Source organism: Triturus cristatus, chromosome 4_1 (assembly GCF_964204655.1).
Source record: "Triturus cristatus chromosome 4_1, aTriCri1.1, whole genome shotgun sequence".
Lineage (NCBI taxonomy): Eukaryota > Metazoa > Chordata > Amphibia > Caudata > Salamandridae > Triturus > Triturus cristatus.
In genome coordinates, this window is record NC_140585.1 from 663076114 (window position 1) to 663094075 (window position 17962).

General features: G+C 46.5%; 1 protein-coding gene across 3 annotated transcripts in view; it reads right to left on the minus strand.

Annotated features, from left to right (window-relative positions):
• The window catches only part of PDZRN4 (PDZ domain containing ring finger 4), a 2469118-nt gene that overhangs the window by 470819 nt on the left and 1980337 nt on the right, over positions 1 to 17962 (minus strand). Inside the window, exon 1 of one of the 3 annotated variants that reach the window (XM_085653078.1) lies at positions 3490 to 3813. The exons of 1 other annotated variant lie outside the window; for it this stretch is intronic. In XM_085653078.1, the coding sequence (XP_085509204.1) occupies positions 3490 to 3558 (69 nt within the window). In that variant the 5' untranslated portion in view covers positions 3559 to 3813. Of the gene's footprint in view, positions 1 to 1461; positions 1738 to 3489; positions 3814 to 17962 lie in introns of those variants that run through there. One more of the 3 variants, XM_085653076.1, reaches the window with a different exon arrangement.

Genomic DNA, 17962 nt, shown 5'->3' on the forward strand with positions numbered 1-17962 from the left:
GCTCGACGCCCCCTTTCCTTCATCCGTCGATGTTCAGAATGTTTTGAAACGCTCAGGTGCCCTCTGCGAGCATGACAGCCATCGCTATCAGTGAGAGGCTTTTTTCGGATTTTGTAACATCACTAGTGTGGCCGTGGTGCTGGGATGTGGTGGTTGAGATCACATGATGCCACTCGGTTTAGCAGGGCAGCGTGGAATAGGCAGATTTCCAAAGCGTAAACAAACACACCGCTTTGTCCTCACCTGCTCCACGCAAGAGAAGCAACAGCAGAAACTAGCGGGAGCCGAAGGAGGCGTGCCCTCCACAGACCATGGCAAAGATCAAAGTCAGGGTGTGTCTAAAATGGAGCATCTACAACGAAGAGAACATATATAACAGAATTCCGTTGTCCCCACAAATAAAGCTGTGACACTGTCCCCAGGAGTTAAGAACATGAAAGTGTATTTCCGTCTGAGCAGAAATGCTTCGCTTTTAATAAACGTACGAGACTGGTTTGGTGCCTAGCCTCAAGGCTCAGCTCGCATTAGCAGGGACATCGGTTGTAGTCCCGCACGCAGACGCCCCTCCGTGCCCAGCACTCTCTGGGAAGGGATGCTCGTCTGCCCGCGCTCGCAGGGACTGCTGAGAAGCGGGCACTTTCTCCGCCCTGGGCCAGAGGACCACCAGCACTGAAAGGGGCTCCCCGCCACGCGCCTGTCATCGGCTGTGCCTCCGGAAGCCGGGCGCGCTCAGCCTCTGTCAACATGTATCTGTCACCCCTCTGACAGATGCATACAGAAGAGACGGGCCCGCAAGGCATGTCCCCCTCATTCAGAGCAGCGTCGCTTCCTACTGCACACACTCCACCGGAGCAAGGCGGGAAGGCGCCGTGAGCACATGGCACAGAAGCACACGTGTTCTCCATGGTTCGGCGCTCACACGCCGTACGTACCATTCTGTATTTCCAAAACAATACCCCCGCAGACAATCCGTTCATGGACCAAGTGTCCAATCTATGCACCGAGCAGACTTCAACACGACGAAATTATTTGGCCACAACGCGCCGCCATCACCTGGCTATTGATGTACTATAATGCACTTTACGCACAAACTGACCCAATGAACCATAACAACAGCGGTGACACAATGCCAACTATCGCTAGCGCATCCTTCATCGACCAGGATTTTGAAAGATCTGGGACTATCCAAATGTAAACCATAAATGATATCCACCTTTGCACAAGCACCCATGACTAGACTCCAGAGCTTCATCACACCCCAAGCCTTTTCTTAACCCACACACTGCGCTACAGATCTAATGTGACAACTTGCAGGCGCCCATGGTGTTTGCACTGAGATCACCGCGTGGTCCCTACAGAGGGAAAGTACACAACTCAAAACCTTGGTATATAACTTTGCAAGCCCGTTCGCTGCTGAGCTCAAGCCTGCTCGCAGGGCCCCAGCGCCCCGCACTCTCTCACCTGTGCAACTTCGTAGAGCAGCTTGTAGTGTTCCTCCCGCTTCTGAAAAGTACACAGGTTGCAGCCCATTCTAGCACGCGGTGGGAGATCTGGGCTCCCCTCTCCCCCAGCACAGGATGGCAGGCGCACTGACAGGGAATCACCCTCTGCCGGACGCGACTACAGTTTGTCATCAGTCACTCCCGCGTGGAGACACCGGCAGCCACTGTGAGATGGAGGCATGCACCGAGGGAGCAGCGGAGGCGGCAGCAGCATGCCCGTCCACCCTTCCTTAAGTATCTCGCATCCTCGCATCCACACACGCCGAGTTACGACTCAGTTCATGACAACACTCGCTCCCCCCGTATCTGCACCAGCGCACATGACTACACAGTTTCAGCTCATGAATATTAGGGTCGCCTCATTGATTATTTATGACACAACGTGTTAGCGGGAGGGGTGTCATAGCTGCTGCCGATGACAGGTGAATATTTACTAATTAAGAAACAATTTGAGCACCAACTTGCACTAAGTATTCAAAATCAGGGGCGTACCGCGGGCCCCTGCGGCGCGTGGGAGGGGCATTCAGCCCAAGTTCTAGTATCTGTCTGTGAGCTATGCAAGCCTTGGGGCCCTTCCACATTCTGTGGGGCCCCCCCATCATCTTGTGTGACGCCACTGTTTAGAATCGGTGGCACGCCACCCAGCTCCGAAATCTCGAATAGGAAGTGTGCTTTAAATTGCTGACGCGAATTGGATGGAAAATAGGTTTTGCCCAATTCATGTTTCTCTTGTACCACGAGGGATGAACAGTAGCCCTGTTGTAGTTAAGACTGGCACGAGGTAGGGCATGTGAGCCCTTGGTAAGTACGACTCAAAAGTCATGCTTTTAGCCCGAAGACATTTAAAGTGTTTACCAATTCTGCGCGGGTGACGGTACAATATCATCTCTGTTTATAATAGGCACAGCGATGGGGGAGGGCCAGTTTAACAATGCTGAACTCTGCCAGCCACACCGCGCTACCGCACATCCCTGTTCCAGTTTCCTAGATGTCATGGTGTCAAGAGTCGCAGACATGTTTCCTTGAGCGCGGTGGCTGGGTGCCATCTCTCTCACGCTGTCTGCTAATCTGACAGCGCGCTCGGTGGCGGCTTCTGTGATATCTGGTACCCAGGCACCAGAACTGTGCACGCAGCTCCAGGACTGCTTTCTTGCATGAATATAAACGAGCCCCTTAGAGTCAGATATATGTGCAAATGACTGCTAATCTTCAATTGTCTTGTCGCCCAGGCAGACCCACATCCACCCCTTGCCACCAACCTCCAGACACCGCACAGCCAGGACTGTGTTCGCGATAGCACCGGGGCATAACATTAAAAGGGGATTTGGCCGAGTCAAGTGTTAATGTTTGAACACGCTAATTCGGATTATTGTATCCGAGGCAGTGAATGGATGCAGGCTTCCGGGTCTGCTGACACGGCAGCCACCCGGGAGGCAGCTGATGTTTCCTGGTGCAACACCTGGTTGGCTCCTGTCACGTGCACTGTGTCCTCCGCACGAGCGTGAGCGGAGCCAGGAACAGGCGGACGCACAGAAGGCGAGAACGGCGGCACGCGCAGGGGCTCTTTCACTCTTTATCTGCGATATAAGCCGAATAGTGCAGGTTCTGAGGCCGAGGGTGCAGTCACCAAGTATAATCCAGAGGGAATCACGCTCGGCGTCTCCAAGCAATTAAGATAGGCGCTATGGTTAATTCCTTTTTCCGCGATTATATGCTATTAGGGAGGTATGTATCTGAGAGCCGTGGTACTTTAAATTAAATGCTGGGTTTTTGTATTTCAAATGGAATGCATCGGCAAGGAGGCAAACTGGACAGTAAAAGCCATAATTGGAGTGACATTGGCCCCTCACTTTCCGGTCCCCGGTGTCAATACACCTGTGCACTAAAGCTCGCTGCCCCCTTCACGCGACAATGTTAAGAATAACAATCCCCTTCGTCACCTTGCTCAGACCTGCTCCCAAGGCACGCAGCCCCCGCACTCTCTCACCTGTGCGACTTCGTAGAGCAGCTTGTAGTGTTCCTCCCGCTTCTGAAAAGTACACAGGTTGCAGCCCATTCTAGCACGCGGCGGAAGATCTGGGCTCCCCTCTCCCCCAGCACAGGATGGCAGGCGCACTGACAGGGAATCACCCTCCGCCGGACGCGTCTACAGTTTGTCATCAGTCACTCCCGCGTGGAGACACCGGCAGCCACTGTGAGATGGAGGCATGCACCGAGGGAGCAGCGGAGGCGGCAGCAGCATGCCCGTCCACCCTTCCTTAAGTATCTCGCATCCTCGCATCCACACACGCCGAGTTACGACTCAGTTCATGACAACACTCGCTCCCCCCGTCTCTGCACCAGCGCACATGACTACACAGTTTCAGCTCATGAATATTAATGTCGCCTCATTGATTATTTATGACACAACATGTTAGCGGTAGGGGTGTCATAGCTGCTGCCGATGACAGATGAATATTTACTAATTAAGAAACAATTGGAGTGTGGTTAAACAAAACTCACCGGGGGCAGTGCGATCTCCTTTTTATGCAGGATGGGCGGATCGCCCGACAAGGTCTGCACAGAGAAGCACATGCTTGTCCCTCTATTTCATCCGTGCTCGTCTGCCTCCAGCTGATATTAAAGCATCTCCGGTGCATTGAACCATCGAGGGAGGGAAAGTGCTTACGTTTATTTTCTCTTCCTACAAGTACACCATATGTGATGAGCATGGGTCCTTGTAGCATCACCCAAACATGGACAGTACATGCTGCCCCTTGACAGCTTCTGCAACGAAAGGCAAAGCTGTGAACCTGCCCCTGCCTCCAGTAAGAATAAGAACTCAGATGAACAATGGGACGCTTTAGTCACATGAGTTTTTAAAGCACAGCATTAACCGTGGGCAGTACTGTATTGCGGTCTTGAATTTATATAGCGCTTACTACCCCTATGTGGGCACTGAAGCGCTTCACTACCTGTGGGGCAAGCTATATCATGTAGGGTGTGTGGTTAGATAAAGGCGTGTACGTCATGATATGCACAATGTATTCGTACCAAGGGTCATAGATTACACATGTTTGACTGATTTCGAAACATTTCCCACCAATGCACCAACTCTCCAGGTTGTATTCTGCATACGTAACGGCAAGTTATTGAACTACATTCCAGTCCAACTTCACATGTGAAAACTAAACGCATGCATAAGGAAATGAGTTGACATTTTGTTAAAAATAAATTACATTTTTTTCCCTGCAAAATCTGTATATATATTAATTCAATATGCAACACTTCCAACACTTTCTGAAGCACTTATGCCTAACCCACTCAGATATCAGTTAGATGTGCAGATAATTCATTGATAATGTGTATGAATGCACACAAATTCAAGTCTGTAGGACTGCATCTTCTGGGATTTGAGTAAGTCTAACTACTCAAAAGTATGTGCGTTTAGTACACACTTGGAAAGCATCGTAGCTGGCCTTTGCAATGAGAGCACCCTGGGTGAAACCAAATTTGGTGGCCCCCCCACATTTTTCTTTGGACCTATGTTGAAGGGAGCCTGCTGTATGGAGTTTCAGCGCCCTCTCTAGAGGGCAAAAGACACACAATTAATGGACGGAATGCAGAACAAATCAAAACATTCACCCCCAGTCAAGAGATCTGGGTTAAATCCATCATTCTTTTGCTCACCATGCCACCCCAGTTTGAAAAGCGCGAAATATAATGAAGCGCGCACTTAGGACGCGGCCCCCCCGGGAACCCGGTCACGCTCCTCCCTGGATTGTCATCGAGGGAGTGAACGAGTCGGCAGCGGGAACTACTTCCGGGGCAGCGTCGTGATGTCACTTCCGGCCGGAGCCGGCAACACCGAGGGGGAGGAGAGGGCGTGGGCCTATTTAGGGCAACTTTCCCTGGTCCTCGCCCACTCTTCCTTACTGCGCCGACCCCGGTATGCAGGGGTCTCTTTGAATCTTTCCTAGTCTCAGTTGTGCAGGTCGTCGAGTATGTGTCGTTGGAGGACCGGCGCTTGTGGAGCTTGATGGACAGCAGCTGTGGGAGAGCATTGCTGCGGGTCCAGAAAGTTGGAGAGCAGTGAAGTTCCCTTACGGCCGGGAGTGCGGCGCGGCTTGGAAGAGGGGATTGAACCATAGTGTGTTGGTGGAGCAATGAGGTAAAGGGAGCCTTTGATTGTTTTGCCGTAGAAGTGGCCGGGAGTGCGGCGCGGCTTGGAAGAGGGGATTGAGCCATAGTGTGTTGGTGGAGCAATAAGGTAAAGGGAAGGGAGCCTTTGATTGTTTTGCCGTAGAAGTGCGCAATAGATTTAAAAAATGCGCGGGAATGGAGTGTCTGCTTTGTCGCCGTTCACCCACGGTCCATCGCTAATTACGATAACCCAGCGGCGGAAGGGATTAGGCATCAGTTTCTTAAATGGGCCCGTGTTTCCGATCTCTTGGCTGAGGTTACTTGTATTTCTGACGATTAGGGGGTTTTTACCCCTTTTTTTGGTACTCTTCGTGGATACTGTGATTGCAGCAACAGAGGTTACATCACATGATAGGTATTGGGAGTTCCCCGGGTGGACAGTCTATCATATACATTTTCGTGTTTTCAACAAACTTTCCTTAGACCCATCACCACGTATATTCGTTAGGCTGCTGCTCTGAAGGGGAATGTTTGGCTTGGTATGTGCAGCGCCAGCCCTGGGTGAGCATCTTGGCGGCTCAGCATCGGGTGTTTCAGGTCATGAATGTGTCCTCTGGAGGGCGCCGCATAAAGTGCGAGTTTCTTCAGGAGGGGGGGGGGGCAGCACCAGAGAGTTGCGTGGAGGGAAGCGGTCACAGACCTCTGATTGGGCATGGTGGTGGAGGGGCACTCTCCAGTGAAGCAGAAGCATTGGAATAGGTGGATGCAGCTCACGGATGTCCTGAATGTAGGGCTCGCGGGTATGAGCCATTGCAGTGAGGTTAAAATAGAAGTGACATTGTGTGGGTTTTGCCTTGGTGTCTGTTAGTGGCGCTTCAGGGAATGGACGAGCGAGTCCCGCGGATATGGAATGTGTCTGTGATTTCGGCGCTCACTGTGCTTGCATGGGTGACTCGCATCTCAGGCCATCGTAATTTGTTTGCATGCGATCGGAAACTTCACTGGGTCTCCAGGTTGCGGGCTGGGTGCGTGCCCTGTATGTGGGTCTGACCATCGTGATGGTTTGTGCAATCGTTTTGAACTTAACAGGGTCGCTAGGTTTTCAGCGCGCCCTGTGCTGGCATGGTGAGGTTTCATCTCGGGCATTGTAGTTGGGGTTCGCAATCGATTTGGGGTTTCAGGGGGGCGCCATGTTGCAGAGTATCGGCGCGCACTGTGCGGGCGCTGTGGATTATCATCCCAGGCCATCGTACGTTGTTTTGGCAGTCGCTTGGGAACATCACTGGGTAGCCAGGTGGTTGGCGCGCCCCGGGCTTGCATAGTTAGATCGCATCACTGGCACCGTAATTGGGTTTGCATTTAATGTTGGATTGCGGGTTGTCGGCGCGCCCGGTGCTTGCGCTATTGGTTGTGGTCTCTGGTCATCGTGGTTTGTGTGGCGGTGGTTTTTCGACTTCACAGGGTAGCCGTGGTATCCATACCAGGCCGCTTGCGGGGGGGCGTGGCTTTTGCCCTCGAACACAAGGTGGGGTCGTACGGCCTTCCAATCAGGTGGCGATCAGTGCTGATTGTGCGCAGGAAGGACTGAGGGAGGCTGCGCTGTGGTGATGATGGAGTTCGCCGTTGTGGTTTTCCCTGCCGGAAGTTTGGGAAATGCTCGCTTCCACGGTGCGCGCGATGCAGGGACCCCCATTGCGAGGTGTTCGGGGTGAGTCTGGGGGGTACTTTGCCCTTTGCTTTGTTGGAGGGCAGAGGGGTGCAGCTGTTTGTGAGGACGTGGGGCACTGGGAAAGGTGGTGCGGTGGTGGACTGCACAGTTGGCTCATTGTGCTCGATACAGGGCGCTTCAGAGGGCATGGTAGTGTGTAAATTTAGGTTTCTTTTGGAAAGGATCATAGATCGTTCCGGTAGTTCGCGCTTCTCCAGTGGCCCGAAGGGGCTATGGATGAGGAGGGCGAGGCTTAATAGGGGTCGGGTCAGGCCGTTAGTAATGGTTCAGGTCTTCAATGTCATTGTGCAGGCTTTGAGTGATTGTGCAGACCCTGAGTAATTGTGCTGTTACATGGCAGACGGGTAGTACTAGGCAGGTTATTACTGCCGGGGGTGGCACAGCAGGCACAGGGTGCTCGGGATAGGTTGCCTGGGAGTGCCTTGTTCCAATCTTATGTTATTTACAATTGGTAACCAAGGGCAGCTCAGTTTGCGTTTCAGTCTACGTTACCCCTTGCATTTACACCGCAATAAGATTTAGTTAGCGGAATACGTGTGGGGGCTGGTCTCTAACGGAATTCAGTCTTAATTCCTTTAAGCTGGGCGGTATGCCAGCATTCGCAATTCGCTCTTTCGTAAGGTTCAGTGATTTACCACCAAACAAGGGTATGTTTTAAAGGAGATCCTTTTCCGCCCAGCAGAGTTTGTCGCTAGTAAGGATTAGGTACAGCAGGAATAGAATGCTGCCTTGAACGTCACAGGGTATGTCCGGGAATATACATGGTCTCGTTAAAATGTCAGCATTGCTCGAGTGGTTTTACAGAAAATTAGAGCGCTTGGGTAGTGCCCTGAGGCTCCCGTAGCAATCCGAAATGGGGTGGCCTTCGTGCCTTAGTCCTCGGGGAAGGAGCTCGCCAGCGGCCGGGGGGCAGCTATCAGACACGGAGGGGAAAAGGGCAGTAGGGGGTAATAATGGTGCAGCGCAGGAGGCGGGAGCGGAGGTTGTAGGAGCTTGATGATCTTTGCGGGGGGTGGAAGCCCGACCACAGCCCAGGGGATGATGTCCAGGATGTAATCTTCAAGGGAACGTATAATACGGGCAGCGAAGGGGGGGGCTGAATGTGCGCCTTTAGACTGGAAAAGGACACAGGTATTGGGGACTTAGTTGACCTGCTTAGAGGAGGCGCACTCTGTATGAGTGCGTGTAGTCGGCAGGGTGGTCAGTTTTGACAGTAAGAAGGTCATCAGTGGTGCGTTGGGGGGTAGCAGGGGTAGCGTATGCCTTAAGGCCCTCTGCCCTTTTTCATCTCTTGGTCCCCTCTCCTGTTGCTGCATTGCTCCTGCCAGGGAAGAATGTTCATGGGCTATGAATGGCTTCTTTGCGTAGCGTACGCAGGTATGTTCGTAGCACTGGATTAAGCGGCCCTGTTGTAAGTTATGGGTCAGTCTTCCATATCTAGGGGCCCACCATGTGTCCCGGGGCTGGCAGTGTACGGCCGGGATCTGGCTGGCAAATACCAGTGCTCATGGGTAGCTTGTTCAGGTACAGGATTCACCTAAGATCACCTTCGGAATATGGGTAGGTCATGTACCTCGCTAGGATACGCAGGAGGGCGAAGGGTACGACAGTTCCGCTCATGGACACATCATGTAACGTTTTGAGGGTTAGTCTCACCTTTTCAGGGGCTGGTAGTGTGGGTCACTCAGTCAGATGACTTCAGGCAAGAAATCTTCCCTTTTGGGTAACACTGCACTAGATGGACTCTCGGGTGACCCGGTCGTCATACGGTCTGGAGTCTTTTAGGGTTACCAATTAGGCAGATGGGCGGATGCTGCATTTGTTAGCATACCACCAGTAGAGGCACGTTGGGGATTCATGAATCAGGGAAGCTTCCCATTGTCAGGCAGAATTCCTTCCGGTAACATCATTGATTTCCCTTGTTAAAGGGACGAAAAACGGCGTGAGGGGCTGTAAACCTGCCCCGCAATGTAAAGAACGATGGATTTAACCCAGATCTCTTGACTGGGGGAGAATGTCTGCATTGTCAGCATTCCGTCCATCATTTGTTTGTTGTAACGCTTTTCGCCCTAAGTGGGATGGGTATTCCCAGACGTGGGACCCGTGCTCACTACGCCACTGGAGTCAAGTTACCTGTGCTGATACACTTGACTTGCCAGGTGTGATATCATCTAGTAAATCAAGGCAACAGTTAAACCTAGTGCACCTGAGTTATATTTTTATTTTAAAAAAAAATCTGTACTTTGCAGCTTTCATAGTTTGTCAGCTACATTTAAAAAAAATCATTTTCTTTCTTAAGAATACATCTATTAAGGTTGTGCAAAATTCTCATAATTTTCTTCTTTGTAATTAAGGGAAATTCCACAAACATTGCACAAAATTATGTGAAAGAGAAAACAGCATTTAGCCCTGTATTTTAGCAAGAAATGTGTCCTTTCTGTTTTGGACGTGAAGACACATTTTGTGTACAGAAAGAGTGCAAAAAACACACATGCAGTGAACAACAGCCTCTCACGTTCTGGTCGATCACCAACGTTTCATAACATTTTGCCACAAGTGAGGCATAATTACAGCACATAGCATAATGGTGACATTTTGTTTCGAATTGCATGTAACAAGCATAACATGAAACTATATGAGATTATGGCAGCATACTGGACATTTTCCCCAGGATATATATATCTATATATTTATATGTATCCACAGAAAAAAACAAAGGTTACAGGGACATTACAGATAGACTCAGATTATACATGCACAAAACCATAGAAATTCAGCAGTTACAGTTACCTGAGCTATATATAACTTAGGCCACTGAAACGCAGTGCTCATGACCTCACATGTTATATCACTCATGACATGGTCAGTGACATCACTGATTACATCACTGATGACATCATCTAGTGAGTGTGTTTTGCAACATTTGTGAGACTTAAAGATAGATACTAAGCTACTGCATAATTTAAAATACTCTTCTTTCTGTACTACTAATGGGTGATACTATTTCTATCATATGTCATCTGAGTGGTTGTGAGATTGTCTGTATTCGTGTGTGACTTGGTGTGTGAGTGGTTGATTTAGAGTGTGAGTGGCTGTATGGGTGAATAAGTGGGTGTGTGATTAGCTGTACGAGTGAGTGGATGTGTGAGTGTCTGTATTGGTGAGTGAGTGTGTGAGAGTGGCTGTAAGGGTGTGTGAGTGGCTGTATGGGTGAGTTACTGAGTGTGTAAGTGGCTGTATGGATGAGCGAGTGTCTGTTTGAGTGGGTTTTAGGTTAACTAAGTTGGTATGTGAGTGGCTGTATTGGAGAGTGGGCATATGTGAGTGGTTGTATGGTGAGTGAGTAGTTGGACGGGTGAGTGAGTGGTTGTGCTTCTACAGATGTGTGAATGGGTATATAAGTGTTTGTATGGGTGTGTCATGGGGTGCATGAGTGGTTGTGTGGGTGAGGGAATGGTTCTGGTGAGAGGCTGTATGGGTGAGTAAGTGGGGTGTGAGTGGCTGTGTGGGTGAAGTAGTTTGTGTGTGCATAGCTGAATTGTCGAGTGAGTGTGTGAATGAGTGGCTATATGGGTGAGTGAGTGGCTGTGTGAGTGACATAATGAGTGAGTGAATGTGTGAGTGGCTCTGTGGATGAGTAAGGGGGTGTGTGAGTGGGTATGTGTGAGGTTGTGTGAGTTGATATATGAGTGGTTCTGTATATGATGTCATCAGTGATGTCCCTGACCATGAGGTCATAAGCACTGCATTGCTGGTAAGTAGGTTATAGTTAGCTCCGGTAACTAGAACTGCTGAATTGCACTGGCTTTGTGTATATAAAATCTGAGCCTAACTATAACGTCCCTGTAACCTTTGTTTTTAAAAATTTCATTTCCTAACTATAATGTCTCTGTAACCTTTGGTCGTTTCAGTGAATTTCTATAATTTAAAAATATTATTTTCTTACCATAACATCCCAATAACCTTTGTTTTTTTAGTGAAATTCTACACTGTTTTACTGTTATTTCCTAACTATAAAATCCCTGTGACCTCTGATTTTTTTAGTCATTTTTTTCGTTTCTTAAAATTTTAATTCCTAACTGTACCCTGTAACCTTTGAGAGTGGGTGTGAGAGTGGCTGTATAGATTGATGAGTGGTTTTATAGGTGTGAGACTGGGTGTGTGAGTGGATGCATGGGTCGGTGAATGGGTGTGTGAGTGGCTGTATGGGTCTATGAGTGGCTGTGTGGGAAGCTATATGGGTGTGTGACTGGGTGTGAGAGTGTCTGTGTGGGTCTGTGAGTGGCTTGAGTGAGTAGCTGTGTGGGTGTGTGACTGGTTTTGTGAGTGTGTGTGTTTAGCTGTATGGGTCTGTGAATCAGGGATGTAGCCAGGAGCATAGGTTTTAGGGCCCCTGGCCCCTGTGATGAAAACAATATCAAAGGAGTGATAAAAGGGTTCAGAAACAACCTTGATTGGGGTCATAGGTACAGGGTATTCAACTTGCAGGGATATTTTTGAGCTATACTGCTAAGCATGGCTTTTTCTATTTTATAGATCAATTGTGGTATTCTCATGAGGGCATTGTTTTAAACAAGATGTGGGAATTGTGGCAAACACACACAAGTCATTTTCTATTGTATTTATAGATTTCAATATTTTTTATCCCCTGCAGACGTTTGGGTAAATATATGCATATCGTTGCATTTTAAGCACATTCGTCAAAGATTAATGCAATGCATCTTTAAAACAAAGGATAGTTGGGGTGGATTTGGCTTCTTGATTCTCTGTTTGAGCAACATGCAGTTTGTTTTTGGGAGAATCACTTTTTCATCCAGTGACTTAATTGTTAATATATGCAAATGGATAATAGCAAATGTGAAAATAAGAGTTGCACATGGTACTGTCAAAACCACAATGCCCTTCTTCCTGTCCCATTCCCAACATTCTAGTCTCTGTAATCTGGTCTTCTCATAAGCCTCATCTCAATATTGGTCTATGTATGTTTGAGATACACCTCGTATATAAAAACGTATTCATATCAAAGTCCTCTACTACTTCCTTCAGCAATGTCTGGACTCCATCAACTACCTAAAAAAACTACATTTGACTTTCTCCTTCTTAACGTCTCCTTCACCCCAGTGGAACCTACTGAAAAAATACAGTTCTCACCCTTGCTCTCTCAAAAATTCACACTTGAGATTTCCAAAATGGCATATATTTTGTCTGCTAAATGTTTGGTCATTGAAGACTTGAAAAAGCCCAAAGGCATTCGGGCATTTAAGTGACAGAGTTGCTGTCATTGGATAAGCATTAAGCTGTAACTCCATCATTCTGCGCAAAATGTAAAGACTACCCTATAGGATACCAAGTCAGACATGCACAGTGTGCAATAATGTCTCCAGTGCATGAACGGTATGCATGCTGTAGATGTATGCAAGTGCAATATATATATATATATATATATTCACTTAAAAAACCATAGGTTTCACACACGTTATAGTTAGGAATTAGCATTTAAAAAACCTTGCAAATTCACTTAAAAAACCATAGGTTTCACACATGTTATAGTTAGCTGGACATTTCACTCGTAAAAAAACAATGAAATTCCCCCGTTATAGTTAGTTCAGATAACTATAAGGTTGCAAGGTTTTTTAAATGCTAATTCCTAACTATAACGTGTGTGAAACCTATGGTTTTTTAAGTGAATTTGTAAGGTTTTTTAAATGCTAAGTTATGTATGTATTATTATATTTTTTATATATTTATTTTACAATAAACTACCTATGTATATAGTTATAGATTGACTGTATCCTGTAATATGGAATGGCTCGTTTAGAATGTTTTTTTTTTTTTTAAAGGTTTTTCACCCCGCGAATTTTTGAAAAAAAAATAAAATGTTTTTTTCACCCTCGGGGTCCTTTAGGGACCCCCTGACAAAGGCTAGGGGGTCAGGAACTCTGTACCCTGCCCCCTTTTCACGTTCTCCACCTTTCTTTTTCACTGTCACACACCAAACACACAAAATGGCGGCTAACACTTCCTGTTTTCGACCGATTCGAATGTTGACTGACATGTAAACACCAATCAGAATTGCGGCACGGTTCGCGCACGGTGCGCGCTTATAGATATTTATGTACTTTTAAATGCAATTTTCTCAGGAACTACTGAACAGATTGACACCATATATGCAAAAGGCACATGCCTGACCTGAGGACTAGAATTTCGCGAGGATTCGTCAACCGGCGCCAAAGTTATTCAAAATAGAATTTTCAGATTTCCAATGGAAACATGGTCCTAACTATAACTATCTACTGGCGACCGCCAGTAGATAATATATATATATATATAAATATATATAAATATATATATATATATTCATTGAAAAAACCATAGGTTCCAGGCCTGATATAGTTAGGAATTAGTATTTAAAAGACCTTTGAAATTCACTGAAAAAACTATAGGTTTCAGGCCTGATATAGTTAGGAATTAGCATTTAAAAAACCTTTGAAATTCACTGAAAAAAACATAGGTTTCAGGCCTGATATAGTTAGGATTTAGCATTTAAAAAACCTTAGAAATTCACTGAAAAAACAATAGGTTTTAGTGGTGTTATGGTTAGCTGGACATTTCACTCGAACAAAACCATTGAAATTCTTCCGATATAGCGCGCCCGCAATCCACTGCTTATGATGTCACATATTACATCATTCATGACATGGTCAGTGACATCACTGATGACATCACTGATGACATCATACCTCCAGTATGCGCCAGAGTGCTGCGTTGCAGATAGGTGTTCAGAGGCCACGCCCCTTTTTACAACACTCTGCAACGCAGCTCCGTGGCGCTTACTGGAGGTACCTGGTGGGCTAGTTGGGCCCTAGGGTACCTCTGGATTGAAGAGGAATGAATTCCCCAACTTAAAACACGCCACAGGGCGTGTTTGCACAGTATCACCTCAGGCCCCGCCCCCTACCTTCACCACTGTGCAAACGCGCCCCCATGGCGCGTTTTAAGTTGGGGGATTAAGTCCCCTTGAATTCTGAGGTCCCCTGGCAGCCGACTAGGCCAACAGGTACCTCCAGTAAGCGTCACAAAGCTGCGTTGCAAAGAGGTGTAAAAAGGGGCGTGGCCTCATTACACCTCTCTGCAACGCAGCCACCTGGCGCATACTGGAGGTTCCTGGTGGGCTAGTTGGCCCCCAGGAACCCCCAGTATTCAAGGGGAATTAGTTACCCCTCTGCAAACGAGCCAGGGGGCGCATTTGCAGAGTGGTGTAAGGAGGGGGCGTGGCCTCCGGCCCGATCCTGTTTTTTTTGTTCTTCTATGTTTTAGAAGGGGGGGCTGTGTAGCCCCCCTTCTTTTTCTATTTTTTTGGCCCTGGGGACCCCATCCCCCAGGGCCTGCCCCCAATTTTTATTTATTAAAAACAAAAAAAAATCGGGAAGGGGGCCGCGTGAACCCCCTCCCGAGGCCATAATTTGCCCCGGGGACCCCATCGCCCGGTGCATGGCCCTTTTGTTTAAAAAAAAAAACAAATTATGGAGGGGGGCTGCACAGCCCCCCTCCTGTGGCCACTTAAGGCCCCGGGGACCCCATCTCCCGGGGCCGGCCATTGTTATATATATTTTTTTTATTTAATGGGGGAGGGGGGCCATGTGGCCCCCCTCCCGGGCCACTTCTGGCCCCGGGGACCCCATCCCCCGGGGCCTGGCCTCTCGTTGGAGACCGTGGGGGGGTCCCCAATCCCCCCACGGTCCCAGCCGGCTCCCCGCCTCCTGCGGGAGCCGGCATTGCTTTTCCACATGGGGAGCAGCTAACATGCTGCTCCCCATGTGGAAAAGCAATCTGCTTTGCTTCATTGAAGCGAGAGCAGGTTTCCCTGCTCTCGCTTCAATGAAGCAAAGCAGATTGCAATGGCAGGGTGGGAGCCATGAGGCTCCCGCCCTGCCATTGCAAACAGCAGTGTCCCGGGGGTGGGCACCCCGGTACACTGCAGGAGCTGGCCCTGGGGGGTGGCGTTCCCCAGGGCTGGGTGCGCGAATCTCGCCGATTTTTAAAAAAAATCTTTTTTTGGCCCTGGGGGTCCTTGTAGGACCCCCTGAGCAGTCCTAGGGGGTCAGGGTGTTTCTACCCTGCCCCCTTTTTGCATTTTTCACGTTTGTTTTTTAGGTTTTTTGTGCCTCGGTTCTACCTAATAAATACATAACTTAACATTTAAAACACCGTACAAATTCACTTAAAAAACCATAGGTTTCACACACGTTATAGTTAGGAATTAGCATTTAAAAAACCTTGCAAATTCACTTAAAAAACCATAGGTTTCACACAGGTTATAGTTAGGTGGACATTTCACTCGTAAAAAAACCAATGAAATTCCCCCGTTATAGTTAGTTCAGATAACTATAACTCGCGCGACCACCACTCTATCACAAGGATGATGTCATCAGTGATGTCATGAGTGATGCCACTGACCATGTCATGAGTGATGTAATATGTGACGTCATGAGCAGTGGATTGCGGGGGCGCGAGTTATAGTTATCTGAACTAACTATAACGGGGGAATTTCATTGTTTTTTTACGAGTGAAATGTCCACCTAACTATAACCTGTGTGAAACCTATGGTTTTTTAAGTGAATATATATATATATATATATATATATATATATTCACTGAAAAAACCATAGGTTTCACACACGTTATAGTTAGGAATTAGCATTTAAAAAACCTTAGAAATTCAGTGAAAAAACCATAGGTTTCACACATGTTCTAGTTAGCTGGACATTTTACTCGTAAAAAACCAATGAAATTGCCCCGTTATAGTTAGTTCAGCTAACTATAACTCGCGCGCCCGCAATGCACTGCTGATGACGTCACATATTACATCACTCATGACATGGTCAGTGACATCACTCATGACATCACTGATGACATCTCAAATGACATCACTGATGACATCACTGATGACATCATCCTTGTGATAGAGTGGCAGACCTCCTCTCACCTTAATATAAGCTTTGATACACACATTCAAAAATAGAGACTAAAAATTTCAAAACAATGGACATACCAATACCAGTTACAACAACCTCTTCAGTAATTCTAAGATCCACATACACATCCACTCATTCACCAACAGTCCTATACAGTCACTCATACATGTACTCACTCATCATATGTACTCATACATCTATACATCCTGTTACACAATGCCACTCATCCATAGAGTTACTCACACACATAGTCACTCATGCTAATAAAGAATCAAACATACATTTACTTGCATATACAGTTATACACACACCACCACACTTACTTCTACGGAAACTTACACATACTTAGTCTTTTAAACAATCACTTATAGAAACACATACTTATTCATACAGGAACTCTTTCAATCTCTCACTTTCACATATACTCACATATATACACCAATAGTCACATATACTAGTTTAAAACGTATGTAGTTACTCCTGAAGACACTATTGAGACAGTCATTCACTCACTAACACACCCATACACACACTCATCCACCCATACAGTCCTGCACACATGCTGTGTTCAACACATACAAACAGTGAGTCACTCATTCATGCACCGATGCACTACGTAATACCCCCCACCGAACCATGCAGACACTCAGACTGATACTCAAAAAAACAACTAATAACCTAAATAGGCACCCATGTAGCTACTCACCAACCCATGCAGCCACTTATACACAAAGTGAGAGACTGATACAGATATTTACATATTTAAACATTATTCACTAAGCCATGTATTCACTATGATACACTTAATCAGTCAGTTACACAATCAATTTTTCAAAAACAAATCATCCATTTAGACACTTATATACCCATTTATTCTTCCATCGACCATGAGATATACATATATAAAACATATTTAATTTTCAGAATAACACACATTCACTAGATGATGTCATCAGTGATGTCATCAGTGATGTCATTTGAGATGTCATCAGTGATGTCATGAGTGATGTCACTGACCATGTCATGAGTGATGTAATATGTGACGTCATCAGCAGTGCATTGCGGGCGCGCGAGTTATAGTTAGCTGAACTAACTATAACGGGGCAATTTCATTGGTTTTTTACGAGTAAAATGTCCAGCTAACTATAACATGTGTGAAACCTATGGTTTTTTCACTGAATTTCTAAGGTTTTTTAAATGCTAATTCCTAACTATAACGTGTGTGAAACCTATGGTTTTTTCAGTGAATTTCTAAGGTTTTTTAAATGCTAATTCCTAACTATAACGTGTGTGAAACCCATGGTTTTTTCAGTGAATTTGCAAGGTTTTTTAAATGCTAATTCCTAACTATAACGTGTGTGAAACCCATGGTTTTTTCAGTGAATTTGCAAGGTTTTTTAAATGCTATTTTTTTTTTATATTCTTCATTTTTTTCAAACATATTTTTATTTTAATTTTCTTATCTTTTATAAAGACTATGCTTTAATTTTTAAAATCCTTAAATATTTTTTTTATATATATTTTTTTAAAATAAACATGTAAAATTTATTTCCAGATTTTTTTTTTTTTTTTTTTATAGTACGCGTACCGTAAGCTCACGGTAAGCGTACGGTTTACGCAACGTCCGTAATCTA